General features: G+C 41.0%; 1 protein-coding gene across 2 annotated transcripts in view; it reads right to left on the bottom strand.

Moving 5' to 3' along the window:
- The window catches only part of adamts17 (ADAM metallopeptidase with thrombospondin type 1 motif, 17), a 73,433-nt gene extending 58,842 nt beyond the window's left edge, over positions 1 to 14,591 (bottom strand). For both annotated transcript variants that reach the window (XM_026294364.1, XM_026294365.1), the window contains exons 1-3: positions 14,425 to 14,591; positions 13,704 to 14,068; positions 6,222 to 6,393 (exon numbers count right to left, since the gene is read on the bottom strand). In XM_026294364.1, the coding sequence (XP_026150149.1) occupies positions 6,222 to 6,393; positions 13,704 to 14,068; positions 14,425 to 14,482 (595 nt within the window). In that variant the 5' untranslated portion in view covers positions 14,483 to 14,591. The remainder of the gene's footprint in view (positions 1 to 6,221; positions 6,394 to 13,703; positions 14,069 to 14,424) is intronic.
- Between the last annotated feature and the right edge of the window lie 3,649 nt (positions 14,592 to 18,240).

Here is an 18,240-nt window from a genome sequence, read left to right as displayed (position 1 = left end):
TTAATTCATTTTGATGGAGTGAGAATAAGGGCAAGAATCCTTCTATAGCCAGTGGATCTGCTGACCATCAGATCACAGACAGGTTACATTTTTTCAAACCAGATCGTCAGTACCTCTGAAAGTTGGAAGAGGTGCATCTGGTTTTTGGAGGACATGATCCAATAGGGATGCTACCATTCATAAACTAAAAAGAACCCCCAACAACAGAAATCATACTTTGATATGACAGCTTATAGACCAGACAGCTGAGAGATAGTGGTCCCATTAAATGTGCTACATATCCCACAGAGAAAGAAAAATGATACTCCCCAGCAGGGATCAAAGAGCTGCTGTATATTTGGAGGGGAACGCCTAATAATAAAGAAGAAGAGAGGATGGTTTTGAACCACAGTGAGACAAATAACAGTGCTTTGAACTGTGAAACCAACAGCAGCACCGCAGGGGAACAGTGACTCTGCCTGCTCAGCACTTTGTGGGAGAGGACTGCTTCATACAATAACTTCAGCTGCTCACGCCTGAAGTGATTACTGTTTCTCAGATGATCATCGCAAAGCAAACTTCTACATGTGTAATAAAAAGATTACTTTTTGAAAGAATAAAAAAACACATTCACATTTTTTAACATAAAGCCCCTGTCTTCAAATAACCTAGATTAGACTGATAACTGTGATGATGCTTATCTACATTATATTATAAAAATTCCAAACAACCAGAACATTTTGAGGAAAAGGAACTTTATCAGTCAAATTTTACTACTACTATACTTTTCTGCTGTCCTGAACACTATTACACACACATTGTGTGACTGATATTAATTTGTCTGTGTGTCCAGTACAAAGATGGATCCAGGACTTGTGAAGCCTACATTCAACAGTTGCTAGTCTAACACTGTATCTATACAAATAATATATTGTGAATGGTACTGTATGTTAGCAGAGTAGCAGCATCAGTGTTTTGCTGTGGGTCACCTGTGTTTTCACTGTAGTGATGCATGGACAACACAAGAAAATAGACTTGGAGCATAATGTGTTTTAGGTCACACTGGGTTACATGCATCTAGCACAAGTAGAACACAAGCCTGATTTAAACAGGAATGCACATACTAGACAAATTACTTGAAAAGGCTTTCTGTGTGAAGACAATAACACCTGGAACCTGGACACTTACAGAAAACTCAATAGACAATCAGGCTTTGTTGCAACTTTCTATCACACATTTTCACTGTCTTGGCTTCACACCTCTGACTCTAGCACATTTTCAATGACCTTCTTTCTAACACTGATGCTGGTCGTGACATGTTTGGTCCCACAAACATTCTCCACTGCTCCTCTTTTCATTTAAGTGGTTGCATGTTCCATGTTATAAAACTGTGGTTACTGTGGTTGTTTGTTGCAGCTGTCTTTATTCTGATCTGAAGACACATCAGCTTCAAAATTAGGATCACCAACACTGCAACCCCCTGAAGTATCTTGACAAGCTTTGGCTTGTCAAGTTCAAGCTGTTGTTGACTGTTAGCTGGTATGGCCATGAGGGTCGTCGGTAAGTAAAGCTCCTAGACCTAAAACAAGTGCCGCCTGTTCTCTGTGTGATGTGATTAGAACAAAAACTCTAGGAGCAGAATCTTGTACACTATCAATAAAATATAGCAAGCTAAGTTTCCATAATAATAAATGATAATACATAAAATGAAGAGAATGAGTTACTTCAAATTAAGATTAATGGATATCTGGAATTTCTATAGAAGAGGATTTGAGGATTAATGCCCTCTTGTATCTGAATAATGCTGTAAGAAACATTAAGTTAAATATCTATGCCTAAAACCAGTACATTAAAAAAATCAATGTTACAAACATGTGATATTTATGTGTATGCAAAATATGAGTGTTAAAAAAGTCTGTAGACATACAGAACATACAAAAACTGCATAGGTGCTGATTGGTGGAATAGCTGAGCAGCAAAACCTGCCTAGATAAGGCATGACTTCATCAGACTATTAAGGTTGAAAGTTTAGGGGGTTACAGTTGGCCTGTGGGGGTTTTTTGCAAACAAACAAAAGTTATATCTACATTCGGTGTTGACTCAAAATGTGTTGTGTGTATCCTTGAAATGTTTACATCCGTGTGTACTACCTTCAACAGCTTGGTGTGTTCTAATGTGAAACCACTGACATAAGTGTGTATGACAAACAAGACAGAGAACAACACTAACAGAGATGAAAAGCTCCACAGGGTATTTTTACGTCCTGTTGAATGTTACAGGGAATGTTTTTTTATTTGACTGTACAAGCCATGAAAATCAAAAGTGTGACTTCCACAGGTAAAGTCCACAGACATTCTCCTCCTCTAGGTTCTTAAACCATATGACACATTTACCTCCATCCAAGTAGACTTACACTTCTACTGTACAAAGAATGCATGGGTGAATGACGGAGAGAAACAAAAAGAAAGAGTGAGAGAGACAGAGAGAGCAAGAGCAAGGGCAGGAGGGACACTGTCATGTTGTGAATTCCTCTGGATGTGGAGCTGATTGTTAATGGATATAAAGTCTGCCTCTGTCTGTATCTCTCTCCAGAGACCATCAGAATAGAATAGAATAGAATTGAACAGAACAGAACAGAGCTTCAGAAAAGAAAAAGATGGAAATGGCAGAGTCCAGCCAGGAATAAATAGAGAGAAAATCATTTATAATCTGGCACTTTTTTCCATCCATCTTACCTTAGTACACCAATCCCCTCCATGTCTCTGGGGCTGGATGACCCAACACTCCAATTACACACTCTGCTGCCACTGGGGGCCACTCGAGCATGCCGTTGGGAATGTCAGATATCCCAGAAATTTCAGGGTAGAATAAGGAATAGTTTAAGTTCACTAGGATTCCATTCACTATAACCTAATGTCAATTAGAGACTGTAGAAACTTCTACAAATCATTGCACATCAGCTGTGCAGTAGGACAGAATGTAAAATGCGAAGCTATTAGGGACTACAAAGTGTGTCATGAAAACATATGAAAACCCTGCTCAAACTTTGTACAATGGCTGCAGTCTGACACTCACACGCTGCAGGCTTTACTTCTTTCCTTCTAAAAAGTTGGTTTTACTTATGGTGTATGCCCCAGTTGTGAAAATATGGAAAGAATTTATTTATACAGACTGTCCAAAGTGCTGGTGGCCTTAAGATCAGATGGTGTTATGTAACTTTGGGGGTGCAGCTCAGTTCTCAAGGTCAAGCTACTCGGGTTAATGACAGGGAAAACGTGGTAAACGTCTGAGAGGAGTTGTAATTGTCTGCAAGCCAACACAGTGATAACACCACAGATCAGGCGCAGCAGAGTCACTGTCTGCAGCTCGACAGTCTGTTTGTGTGTTTCAATTGAGACGTTTGACAGTTATTTGCCATTTCTCCACTAACAATGATAGGTTTACAAATACCACTAGTCATAGTTAGCAGAACACAAAGACATCTGGGGTTGCACACATTCACACTAACAGGAGGTTAAAGAAAAACAACAGTTGATTTCAACTGCTCACTTCTGAAGCTTATAACAATTTATAGTTCGATATTTCCCTGTCTCATGCATTCCCCAGTCAGAGTTAGGGCCACAAATCACTTTTAATTATTAAAATGTTCTGTCCTAAATTGAATCAACATGGAAAGCAATTTGTTGTGTTTTTTTCCCCATTCTCAATGCATAAATTTAGCACCTACAATGATGAGAACTGTAATATTAAATAAAGCCCACACCTGTTTAGAATAGCTGACAGGTCAGAGGGAAGAGGAGATGCTCTCTCATCTTAATGCACTGTTGTGTTCTGGCTGCTACATTTTTACACTGAAGGTGGCAACCCTACCTGCAGCCACAGAATTTATAAAATCTATTCAAAAATCTATTCACTAAATGTATTTACTTCTTTGCTAATGTTAATTTAAACACACATTAATAACCTGACAAACTGCTGCTTTTTGCACTTGCCAAGCCTTATGCACCCACTCACCCTCTCTGCCTGTACGCTCAGCTCTGGTGTGCCACAAAACTGTCAGAGACTGGAGAAGGTCAATCCTGATTGGCTGATTGACAGTTTGGTTAGTTTTGGCTTCCTGCCTCTAATGTGGCTTTGCCTCAGAGAAGTCAGTAAAACTAAAACAGATACCTACTTAGAAGCCAGTAAAGCAAACAATCCCGCAGCAAACTTTTTAATTCAGGTTTTTGGCTGTATGATGTGGTTCTTTGGCTTCCCTCATTGAGTGTTCTGCTCAGAGAAATGTTTGGATAACTGTAACTCCAGTCTGCAACTATTTAAACTTTTCCATGATTTCCCGAGCCAGTCATTAGTGCTCTTGACTGGATCCTATATTCAGGTGTGTTCTACACTACAAAACAGCAGACCAACGTTGCTCTGCTTTGAAAAAACTCTTTGCTATGAATTCTTTTCTCTAAAAAAATCTATAATCTTGGCAGAGACACACCAAGGGATGGGAAAATATGCACATTATTAATGTAAAAGAGCAGAGTGAGTAGTTTGCTCTGTGTTTGATAGCGTTAACAGCGAAAGGCTCAGCAGGTTCCAACAAGAACATTGCCGAAAGTAGATACACTTTAAATAAGGAAACATCTGCATTCCACACAGCCTCGCTTACAATACACTGGAGCTGAATGAACATCAAAGCTTGGCGTATAGCAGTAAACGCTGCTCTGAAACTTATGATTTATTAGCACTGCTTTCCTGGGATGTTCAACTGGCCCATTTTCGCTGGGAGGGTGAAGACGCAGACAGTACTTCATTCACATAGTTCACTGCGAGCACATCACTGCAGAAGGATTTGGAAGATGTTTCAGGGTTTTTGAGGTGAGTGTGAGGAACATTCCCAACATTCTGAAAAATCACATGAATCCCATCCATGGTAATTTGACCCATATGTATGAAGCCATTCCTCTGCCAAATAGATTTAAGCATAAAAATCCTCTTTGTTACTCCAAAGCACTATTTGTAAAAATGTAAGGAGTATAACAAGCAAGAAATTTGTTTTTAAAAACATAATTTACAAAAGTCAAACTGAGACGTCAACATAAGAAAATGGCAGCTATCCACAAGTTCAATAGGGGTATATTTTCAGGCTGATCAGTTGGAAATACTGCAACAGAGGATTCTGGCAACACAGCAAAGGGAGGCACATCAGCAGCAAAGTTCTTACAGTCTTTACATGAATATAAGAGTAATAAACACTGCATGGGAGGCAGAAGATTAGATTTGCAATCAATAACGAACCTAGTTTATTACTGATTTGGACTAATTGCTCTGCAGAGAATGCTGCATTTATGAAATTTAAATGGGCAAGTGTACAGATGAACCTGCTCATGAATACAGGCATGCTGTGTCTCATGTTCATGACTATGCACCTGTCATTTAACAATGAATGGTGTATAAATGCAGTGACTTCTGGCAGCCAAATGTAGCCCTTTCTTTTATCTCCCTAGGAAGTTCATGAGTCACAACGAATAGTAACAATGTTTACATCACCCCTAACATAGAGACTAATGCTACTGGTGATCTTTACAGGAACATCAACAAACTTCATCAGGCGACCTCATAGTTTTTGCATTGCTGCTGGGATTTCACCAAGGAAAACATACAGAAAGCTACATCACAAATAAGGATGTTACAGTCACAATTACAGACCAGCTGTACCTGGACAGAGTCCTGGTTCTCCACCAAGTACCCTAATGAAAGCCAGGGATGTTGTTTAGTACCAGCCTCTAGAACATAGACCCAAACTCACCACCACACTGGACCGACTACAATTCACCTATCACCATAAATGAACTGCAGACATCACCCTCTCTACTGCCATCAGACTCTGAATGATAGAACAGATGATTATGCTGTTCATAGACTTCAGTTCAATTCAATACACAAAGCACCATGCTTTGTAACTGAATCTTAGACAGGCCCCAGGTTCTCTATAGGGAACATCTTCTTCAGGATCTTCAAACTGAGGAGTGGCACCCAACAGGGCTGTATCACCCATCATCCACTCTGGTACCAAGATAACAGTCTGTCTTTGACTGTAAAACAATATGGTGACTGGTGACAAAGTCACCATATTGGCTGATTGGCTGATTGGCTGATTGGATGGCCTGATATGCTGGCTCCAACAAATCTTGATGTCACTGTGACCGTAATCCCACACCCTGAGCCTTTCAGTCTAGGTCTGTGTCACTCACCTTGTACAGTTCCACAGTACTTGTGCTTGTCAGCATCTGGAGTAGAGCTGGACTTGGCAGAGCGTCTTTGTCGCAGCAGACGGTGTTTAAGTCCATTAAATGACTGTGATGGATTGTTTTCACCTACCGGCAGGATAAAAAGGCTGTCCTCCCCGATCTGGACTAGCCCAGTCTGTGCACAAAACAGAGACATGCACAAGATGAAACTGAGATGATCGTCATGGGAAGAAATCAGAATTTGAACTGCTAGCTATAAAATGAATGGAGCATGTTTAAATGTGATGCAACCAGCAGAAACATCATGGTTAAAGTAACACTTAAAAACTTCAGTGTGATTTTTGCTGTGTGTTTGGGATCATTTGCATAATGGAAAAACCTTACTAAGCTTATTGAGACTTAAAGACATCTTTTTTTACAGGTATAAACTTGTATTCATAGTGCCATGTAAGCATCGCCTGCCATACAGCTAATGTGCTTATGCATCCCTGTATCAGCACACGCCTACATCCATGTTTCACAGGCAGCACTATGCAGAGTGGTAGCCCTGGACTCCATCTGATTCACAGTTATTTATTTTGGTTTCATCTGACCAAAGTATGTGCTGCCAATATTCATCAGACTTTGTTTCATGTTCTTCATAAAAGTTTAATCTGGTAGTTTTTTGCCATTTTGTAGGCAGCGGTTTTCTTGTTGGACACCAGTTTCTAAAACACCAGTTTCCACAGATAATCCTTGTGCCAAGTCAGAAGCACTTGCCATCTGTTTTCAATGCAAGATTGTGTAAATAGTGAATTGTATGTGGTGTCATTTTTCCACACACAGCCAATGCGCCTTCTGTTATTGGTAGCATGGCTCATCCTATACCTGTGCTTTAGCTTTCTTACCTATTCATGCTCTTGTGTGCTCTGCCACATTTAGAAAGTCTCACAGTCTGGTTTCTTATGTTTTCAGACAATTTCTTACCTTGTGAGTTGGTGCTGCATTAGACAGAAAGCTGTGAACACATTATGTTACTGTACATCCTTGTACTTTAGTTGTGTTCAACTGACTTGTTTTATTGAGTTAGTACTTTGAGATTGCACGTCTGGTTGGTGTAACCAAGTTAATTTGGATATAAACTGAATTACTGGATGCTAGTGTACAATGTAGAGCTGCACTGTGCAAAGTAGTCAGAAATAAATGAACATGAGAATGAACATGAGAAATGCATTGGGCATTATCATTCAACCAGAGGTTTCACCAGTACTATAATTCAAATACAACATAGTCATTTTCATGTCTTTACTATCTGAGACAGCTGTGAAATTCTTCACAAAACCTTAATCCATCCCTGCTGTTATCTGGGAGACACACAGTAAAACATATGAAGATACAGTAAGGTCAGGGGGTCTTCAAACCAAAAAAGGAGTATAAAGTATTTTGGTAATTTTAAGAAACTGCAGACTTCACATTAGGAGTTATGGTGATGAATGAACAGTGATGACAAGCTGACTCAAAATGGCAGCATTTGAGTTCACAAACAATGGCTTCTGAGCATGAGATGGTGGACAACAGGTAAGTATCAGGATGAGAACATAGACAGTTCTGGTCTTCAGGTAGCAAGAACACTGAAGAAAAGTAAACAGGTAGTATTTCCTAGCAGAGTTACAGGACACTTGCAAGAAGACATGCTACAGATTGGAGACAATATTCAAGTACAGGCAGTTGTGTTAGTCAATGACTGGTGAACAGAACAAGTGACAGTCAAGGCCGAAAACAGTTCAACACAAGAACAACTGGCATAGACCAGGCAGAGAGCAGACTAATGATCAGGACAACGGGTCTTGCAACAGTTCATGTACCAGCATGGCAGGTAGTAAGCACAGGCAGGTTCCAGAGAAAGCAGGTCCACAGGAACGCAGAGCATGGGTGAGACTGCTGGAGACTCAGCAACACTAGACAGTCTGGCAAGAACCAACTGCAGAGAGCTGGCTCAAATGCAGCAAGGCTGATGAAGGAATGCAGGGGCTCAATGGAGCCAGTAAAGCTGGAGCAGAGACCAGGCTGAGTAGGAAGGTGGAAGTGTATCAAAATAAAAGCCTTTACTAGGAAGTGCTGGGGAATCAAAGTTACAAAAAATGGTAACGTACCTTGCATCTTTGAGAAAGGTAAACTAAAAATGGCAATACTTCTAGCTGATGAAAACCTGCCTATCCTCCTTGTCTCCACCATTTGTTTAGTTTTTTAGAGTGGATTCATAACTATAATATTACTACTGTTTTGAAAATTTGCTTACACAAAAATCTGATATAAGTATTAATACATTACTGCTCAAAATTGTTAGTTACAGATGTCGAATTAGAGTTAATCATCAGTTACTAATGGTGTTAACTTTGCTTAATTTACAAACACCAGGGTGTTGTAGCATCATATAGTATTGTATCTAACAACATTTCAGATACTGTGTAACACAGCCCCTCCACCTAGTGTGATGCCAGTAAGATGTCAGTAGGTTTCTAAAGATATTTGACCAACTGGCACCAAGAAAAACTCCTGAAGTCAAGAGACTCTTGTGAGAGCAACAATGGCAACTAACAACTAACACAGAAAAGAAACAGCACAGTGCACAGGCAACAGTCACAGTGCAGCCACTGTGAACAGGCCTGCTCTGACTAGAGCAGTGTGGTATGCCATAAAATCGAGCAACAAGTCAGGTTCTTCCAATGTTTGTGTAGACATTTTGTTCCCAACTGATGCTATTAGCCAGCACACTGTGGACTGGAGGACGAATTAAAGAATTTCTCCTGCTCCACAAACATGGTGACATGATACTGTACATAGACATTCGGTGGACAGAGGGGCTAATCACAACCATGAGCAGTAGATCTGAGGTGATTTAACATCCCTCCACCTCAGCTGAAAGAGTTTGATTTCACCCTATAATTGTTAAGAGAAAATCGGATAAGAAATCACATCTGTAAGTTAGCTCAGTACTACTACGAAATCTAAATATTAGAACTAATGCTCTTTCCCATACTTTGTTTATTATTGTGTTTCCCAACAATGTATTTTGATGAAACCATGTTTTTGCTGCTGGAATGTCCTGCTTTCTCTACACAGATAAATAAACCTCAATCTCAACTTCTGTTTAAGTCTGAAATTGGGCAAAACTTCAGCTGCTGCCACTGGGGTTAGAGATATCTCATCCTGCCATGGGGAAGGTTTTGAAGACATGGTTTTAAATTATTATTTACAGAAGTGGAGAAAGACAAAACCCATAAACACATTTAACATGATTTCAAGGATAGAAAACTGCTTCTGTACTGCTGTGTTCATAGTGGGACTACAGGTTTTCAACATTTCCATGCTGAAAAGAGCCTCTTGGATGGGCTGGTGATTAACTTCCTTGATGAAATGATACCAGAGCTGCAAATCTACTCTTGAGATTTCAACTTGAGTTAGACTTAAATTGCAGAAACTTGGCTTATTGACAATTAAGAGTTGGCCTGAAAGATAAAAGTCTTAAATGACAGTTTTGTTGGTGGAAACTTTATTTTGTCTCATTTGACAGAGAATAAGAGACTGTTTTCCCACTGCTTTTGCTAAGTGAGGGTAATAACATGCTGGACCAATTTCTGTACTGGATTTTCTCATCTAACTCTGGATCAGAGAGCAAAAATGTGTTTCCGTTCGTCAAAGCCAACAATACCAGCATCGTGGAGATTTTGGAGTTTCTCAGTAACTTGATAATGACAATTTCTGATCTCACGCCCAAATAACAAGACAATACGTGTCAATGCCCTCCATTACATGTCACTGTTATTTTGCATGGCCACCACAGGCCTGTGTCAGTTAAAGCACAGTTCATTTAATCTAAGATCATAGCCTAAATGTTTCATCGATTCCTGTAGGGCAGAAAAAAATTAATGTTTTTTTTTTTCATATCAGATCTGGGCCACTTCATATCTCATCTGTCAGAATGGTCAGACACATATTAATGTGTTTTGTAATGTCTAAATCAAACCAGAAACAGCAGCAATGGGGGTCAATAGGGCGATTATGACATATTAGGTTCGTTGAACATTTATGGAGGAAGTTTCTGTTTGTTCTAAGATAAGATGCAGGGAACGTATCGTAACCAAGCAGCTTTAAAAGAACTGTACATTTAACCATCACACATGCAATGTGGTTGTTGTTGTTCTTGTACGTGACATTTCAGTTAAAATATAAAAAGTGGTAGCTATCTTTGAGCATTTCTGTCTGTATTGGGTACAATGTGAATGGCATTAACATTGGAAGAAAAGTTCATTTTTAATGTCTGTGTGTTTTCTTCTCTTCAGACCATTGTGCTATTAATATTGTTGGCAGTATAACTGGTATAATTGTGTATTATGATGACTACAATGGAATATTAGGAAGCATCCATGACCACTACCCTTCCTGTTTTCCAACAATCCCTGTCCTACCCACCACTGATTACCTGGATCAGGTGTGTTCAGTCAGTCAGAAGCCAGAAGAGCAGGGAAACAATAAGGGACCAGAGTTAGCTGCCCTTGTTGTAGGGTGGTCCCCACCAAGTAAATCCTTGAATTTTAGGATGATGACTTGGTAAGTGTTAAGGCTGGGATAGAGTCAGGCAAGCTTGTGACAGACTGAACACTTCACAATGCATGAAACTACTTTATGCATGTCAAGAAGTCCAATAGATTATTCCAGAAGTATCTCTGCTGATTTGTGGATGACTGCTTCTCCACCTCTGGTCAGTGCTGCACAGAATCTGATTGCAAACTGCATCACAACAGTAAGATGGCAGCCATTGTATTTGTGATATTTTGGCTTCACTCCATCTATATATGCAGTCTGAGGCCTGTGTATGTCTGTGTGCTGAGGCAGTCTGGTTGACAGACTCGCATGATTAAGGACAGCGGCTGTGACTGGATAATGTTACATATAGCCTGGACCATATGGAGATAAGGTTCACCCAGGCAAGCCATAATACACTTGTGGTGAGGTGTGTTTATGTATGGGAGAGGCTGTCTTTTCCCACTTAAGGAGTCAGTGAGCCTGACCTAGTTACAACATCACGTCTAAAAACATTTTCTTTTCAATATAAAAATAAAAAAGAAAAATGAAAACAAACAACAAAATCGCAATAAAAACTAAAACGTTTGTTCTGGCTGGCAGCCAATCACAACTGTAAAGGCATCTGGGGTACTCACTGTGTACTTCCCTGACACGCCAGTGTGTGTGCCTGTGTGTCTGGACAAATGCATACAGCCTGATCACACTCCTAGTCAGACTTAAACACACAGTAAGCGTGTGTGTGTGTGTGTGTGTGTGTGTGTGTGTGTACGTGTATGTGCATGTGTGGAAAAGCAGCTACCAGTTTTTTTGCAATTGATTTTAAAAGAGCTAAGGGCAAACCAATATCTACCAAACTTTGATTTTGAGCTGCTTAAAAAATATCTAGCTCTTATGCTTCAGACAGAATCCCAGCAAAACACTCCAAGTGTTGATACTGAATACACCTGTATATCTAGAGGTTGAGTCATGGCAACTGGACTTCTAGTTTTTAGGTCAAAACATTTCACTACTCATCCAAGTAGCTTCATCAGTCTAAGAGAAAGCTGGTATGGAAACTCCAATTTATCCTTCAGGTTGGCTTCACTCCACCTCTAGTCCCATAGGCTCATTAGGTGAGCTATGTAAATCAGGTGAGAGTGGTTAGACCCACACTCCTGAGTTGGTTCCCGTCACACCTGGCCTGAATAGGCTCGTTAGGTGAACAAAAGAAGTGAGCTCAGGTGAGGGTCGTTGGATCTAATGGTGGACTCATGTGACCCCTCTGATCCACCAACTGGCTGCAGAGTGTGTCCTCCCTGGAAGACATTTGATTTGTTCCTTAATTTCCTGGGAACAGATGAAAGGGCAGCCTGGTAGATTGAATTGAACTGAATTGAATACACCTGTCTGCAATGAACACAAAGACACTGTTTTGGTAAATCTTATACTTGTAACAGTCTTTAAATTTACAAGTAAAAAATATGTTCTAATTATACAGCTGGCTTATTACAAAATGTTTTTATACCATCATTTCTGTCACTCATAACAGTATTATACTCATAATGTTGATACAGAACCCAGTGTGATTAATCTTATACTGTAGTTAATAGTTAGCTAATAATTTCACCTTTGCATGACATGATTGAAGACATAACTCAGAGAAACATTTTGATTGCAGGCCATTAAGATTTATTCATGAAGGACTAGTGACCCAGAAGTGTAGTGAGCAGGACATTTGACCATGTAAAGTGCTCTCTGGTGGACATATAACCCAACAGAGACCTGATTTCTAAATCATCTAAAACATTGGTCTTTTGGGGTTTTTTCTGTTTCATTATAACCAGCACATACACAGATACTGAAATATCATATTGTCAGCCGTGCTGATGAAGCATTCGGGCTGTAGTGGTGGGTACTGCATTTTAAAGAGAAACTAGAAAAATAACACTTAAGTAATAATCAATTTGTTAATTAACTTTCAGACATGCCAATATTACTGATGCAATTGCTAAACTTTAGTGTGTAGTGTTGAAGGGCTGCACTGAGAAATAACGACACTCCTCACAACTGGAAGGAAGTCAAGACACTGTTGCCAGTGGTGTAATGACTCAGGGACCACTCAGAGTCCTACAAGACTCTGTCCTACAAGACTGTCCTACAAGAATCCTCAAACGCTACATGTTTTTTCACTGAGATTTTAAATTGGAAACTGACAGGAGAGGTCCTAAGCTGCAGTTTGGCTGGTTGTGTCTTCCATCATTTCCCATTAGCGCCTAAAAGCACACTACCATCATTTCTGGCACTATACTGCCCTGTACACATACTGTAAGTACAGAGTATGTATTTAGCATGCTTAGAATTGGCTTAAAACTAGGGCATGGCTAACTTTTTTGAGGACACCCTGAATGCCCTTGGTCGCCCACCCTGACAAGTCCTGGTCTGGAAAGACTCCAGGAAGCTGCAGATTCAGCAGGTTGAGCTGCCAGTGTTTCTCCCATATAGACGCACCATGTGTGTAACAGTGTGTGTACATAGCTGGACAATAATCTGCCTGACCCTTAAAGTGGATGCATAAAGGAAAAAGAAGCAGATTGTACTGTATCACACCTGTTTGATGAAGAGCCCAAGACTGAGCCTGAACTCAACACACACTTAACTTTAAATAAGAGCGTGATCACAAAGCCTCAGTGAGGTCAGAGGTCAGGGTCACCTACAGAGCAGCATGGTGACCTTGCTTATGATGCCCATGTTGAACTGTCATTCATCTTATTCCGCGCATGTGGACACAGACGCTTTGCAGAACGTCTTAACATACTGAGACAGGCCCCAGGCTGCTGTAATCCAACCTGAGTCTTAGTGCAGTCAGTGAGCCTTGGGTTCAGCTGCTGCAGCTCAATGACATGAAACCTCAACAGGTCTAAAAAATGAAGCTGTATTTACCAGACCGCCGCAGGTGCTTAGCGAGGCCAGAGAGTCCGTGTGGTTGATGATGGAGCCGGAGTAAAAGCAGAGCTGCTTCATGGATAAATGGCTGACGGCTGAGATCTGGTCCCTGTGTCTGTCCTCCACCACGAAGTCCCCCGACAGAAATGCGCTGTCCCGCGTCAAATTTAAATACAGGTCCCTTCCAAACGCAGGCAGTGACAGGATTATGTTATCCGGGTCAGGCTGTCCTCCCCCTGAGGCGTCCAATGAACGCTGACCGCGGCGCCGCAGGTGGTGGACAGTGGGGTCGGAGGACAGGTGCGCCTCCTGACCGGACAGCAGCCGGGGAACCACTTCATCTGTCTCCAGCTCAGACTGGGCTGTGGGGAGAGACAGTTTTCATCAGCCTGCGGCAAAAACAGCCTCCTGCCCTGACTCGGTGCACTGGCTGAACCGTCTGCTGTGCAGCTCCGGGACTCCTGCAGCCACGTTCAGCTTCAACCAGTGGTCTGCAAACATCTGCAGCTCACGATTAGAAATGCGAGCAAGGAATAACTGCAGTGATTACTCATTATGTTCCCTGCTGGAGCTCATTTTACAGCCACACAAAAGGAAACACTTATATTTAGCAACACATTCAGCTGTTTAACTGTGGGAACTGACTGATGATAGTTCACCTTGAGCCAAGAGAAATGCACATTAACACACAACTTATGGTTTATAAGTCCGCACTTACCAGTCAAACCGATGCAGAGAAGAGAGAGGAGCAGATGAGGAACATGGCTGTTGTGCATGATAAAGCAAAGCAGGGTAGAAAAGCTGTTAGAGGAGCCTGGTTTTATTGTGAGGGGACTGCAGCACCGTGCAGACTACCCAAGTTTCCCTGAAGTTCGGGAAGTTGCAGTTAATTCTGGATGGAATGACTTTGTAGCGTAAGACACGCCTGTGCTGCCCGGACCGGCCTCGACTGGCGTCAGATTGGTCCCCTAAAACCCCGGACCAAGAAAAGACTAAGTTCTGCCTTCTGGTTGGTCGGTGGAGATGCCTGTCACAGTCGAGGGCTGAAACCCTACACGTGGTTTCAAGTGGAAAAAAGTGAAGAGAACTGACTTTGAAGCATTTAGTGTGCGCACATAAGCCTGTGCGTGTGTGTGTGTGTGTGCGTGCGTGCGTGCGCGCGCGCGCGCGCGTGTGTGGACACGTTTTAGTTGAAAACTATAGAGTGAAAGTTGTCCAAACAAACATTACTTACATGCATTGTAAGATTTACAAATGGAAATAAGATTTTGTGCAGTGAAAAAAATGCAGAACAAAGTTTCATTTCAAACCTTCATTTGAGCATATGTGGATCAGAGCATTGTCATCCTGTGGATACAAACCTCTCATATGCATACTGATCTTCCTATGGGAAATAGACACCTATAAAAACCTGTGCACTACGTTCAGATGTGTGTGCACATTTGTCAGTCACACACTTCTTTTTTGTTTTCTCAGGGGTACACGTGAAAATAATCTACACCTCTATCAGCAGATCACATCAAGTGGGTGAGGCTGGGTCCGTCCAGAGGCATTTTCTCCTTTCAGTGCCTTCCAACCCTGGTGAGCAGTGTTGCCACTGAGTGCAACGTGCTGCCCAGCAGACACAGGTCTCGTCTTGGAGTCTGTTACCCTTTAGGATAATGTTTCCCTCCTGTTACAATAGCTTCGATAATGCACCATGGTTGGTGTTAGGGGTTAAGTTAGGGTTTAGTGTATTGGAGAGAACTAGTTTGGTTAGAGCTATGATAATGTTCTGTCACTGGAAAAATCCCATTTTGCATCTAGCTGGTAGATGACTTTATGCACTATACTCACATGCACTGTCCTCAGAGCATGTAGACCTGGACTTCTGAGGGTCTACTGTATGTTTCTCATACTGAATTTGCCCAACACAGGTTTGACTTGCCCCTATTTTTGTTAGAGAGTAAACTAAATATAACATGTTTATATTAGTCAACGCAGCTCAACAGCAGCACAAAGTAAAAAAAACACAAAAGTACTACAGTTTATTGAATTTATTAGCCATATGGTCATAATATAAATATAAATAATATTCACTTCATAAATATAACTTTCTCTATGCTGTATAGTTTTCATATAGTCCAATAACAGAATGCTATTAAGCTACCTCTGTGTAATTTAGTATTCATAGATTCTAGTTTTCTCTGTACCAACATACACTAGTTACAAACCACATCAACATCCTGTTCAAAAACTAACTTGTTATTTTCATCCCCATTTACCTGTTTTTCAAACACAGATTAGTTGGATGATCCTGCTGATGATTTGACATGACCCCAGATCTGTTGGATCTCATAGAACCTGTTATCTTATTGACAAATCCCAAACCAACCAGGAAGCAGGTTTGTTCTCAGGTTTGTTGACAAGATAAGTTGTTAGATCTTAACGTGGTCGGAGCGGGACGATACCCACTGACATTAGAGTGGTGTGAAATAGACAGGACTCATTTCTCTATCCCAACCTATTCTTAATATAATAACTTGGCTCTGAAATAATTCCTCAAGAGTTTTCATAGTCTGCTTTCTTCCTCTATTTTTTAAAAACAAACGGAATTAACATGTAACTCTGAAAGCTTAATGTGGATATGTCAAAACAGTTAATCCATACGTCAAACACAGGATAAACTTTAAAAAGTAAATCTTTCTGTCAATGAATAAGTCAAAATGCAGTAAACAGCACTGTGTAAGACACAATTTTCAGATTGATAGGCTGTTTTGTCAATAGAACAATGGAGCACTTGCAACATTTGGACATTTTTAATGATGTGTGGACACAGGTACTGTAAGTATCTCTTTCAGGTAGGTAGTATTAGCAGGCAGTTAAGATACAGGTAAGTGTAGACTTTGTTGCCGGAACAGATGATGCAGAGACACCAGGTTGGTGATCAGTCTCAGGTATGTAACATACACAACAGTTTGTTGCAGCAGGGATGTTCAGGTAGAGAGGACAAGGGGTAAACAGTGTCCATGCATGCCTGAAGCAAACAGCTAAAGCAAGGAATAGACAACTGACCAGTTTAAACAGGAGAAAGCAAGGTCAAAACCGCTCAAAAACAAAACGCAGAGATACAGAGATGAACACTGGAAAAGTCTCAAAGAGTCATTTTTACATGCATAATCTGGCAGGGAATGAGTGCTGGCTGCTGTAACGAATGATAGGAAGCAGATGAGTGTGGGCAGAGCTGGGTGGAGCAGGTAGCAGAAGCAGGAAAAAGAAAAAGGCCAAAGGCCAGCGTCTGAAATGAAGGGGAAAATGTGGGGTGGAGACAGAGCTGGGACTGTGACATGTGTCCCTGATTTATTACCATTATCATTATTATTCCATTATCACTCTACTGAAATACTGTACTGACTGTCCTGTCTTTCCCCCAAGTCATCAAGGCTATATTTATGTGTGTGTGCGTGTGTGTGTGTGTGCGTGCGTGCGTGCGTGCGTGCGTGTGTGCGTGTGTTCTTTTTTATTCTAATGCTGTTACAGAAGTTGTTGACGGCTGGCTGACTCCCTCACACACCTATAATCCTCTACAGTCCTTCAGGCTGAAGAGTCTCTAGGAATTACTACCTGAATTATACTTGAAGAGCTCAGTAAATCATTAAAATGCACAAACAGTCCCATCAGGTTGTATGTCATTTAAATACAGTCACAGAGACGCCTTGATTGCATCAACAACTGGCTGATTTGAGATTTCATAAAACCAGCACCTGCTCTATAATGGTGTGATGGCCTGATTGACAATGCCAGATGATAATGCAGAAGGCACACTTGGCACATTTGCATGGCCAGCGTTGTGTGTTTTTCTTTGGAAAATCAGGGCTTTGACTTGAAGCTCCGTGTCAGAGTGGGCACCATGCTCAGGGGAAATCTCTGGTTAACTGACCGCAGATTATACTTTATGGAGGCAAAGGGGAATCATTTTCCAGACTGACAGAGCACTTGTGTGCAATCTGCTTTGAGCTTTTTAATTAACACACTGCGAGACTGGTGAGCTCAAACTCAATTTTAGGTATATTAAAAGAGCATTAGCAAAGAATTTACACATGGTCCAATAAAGCAAGTGAAAATGGGACAGGATGTGGTTTCTCTCAGCCTTTCCAACGGTTTATAGTGTGAGATTGTTTAGGTTTTGTTCTTTTGAGATTTTAGAGATTTTTCAAGTGCAGACAGTTTAAGTTAGGTTAATTACAGATTTTGTTTTCATTTCAAAGTCTGTCCAACATTTGCACAATTTTAAAGTGAACTCAAGACACATACCAGCTGGTCTCTTTCAGTAGACAGTGGCGTCAGGCAGACACACAAATTCCCCCAGCCTCCAGTAACCGTCCTCTGAGGTTATATATGAGGGAAACACTGACATTTTTAGTCCACATTCCTGCTTACAGAGGTGAGTGTGAGGCAGTAGGTACCAACAGAAGTAGATAAAGCAGGGAGGGTGTAACAAAAGATAGCAGCAAGGTATCATCCTGTGTTTTGGAGTTTAATCTATACTTAGGAT

This window comes from Mastacembelus armatus, chromosome 3 (assembly GCF_900324485.2).
Source record: "Mastacembelus armatus chromosome 3, fMasArm1.2, whole genome shotgun sequence".
In the NCBI taxonomy this organism is placed as follows: Eukaryota; Metazoa; Chordata; class Actinopteri; order Synbranchiformes; family Mastacembelidae; genus Mastacembelus; species Mastacembelus armatus.
Note: the sequence above shows the minus strand (reverse complement) of the source record. Positions and strands in the feature narration are given on the sequence as shown.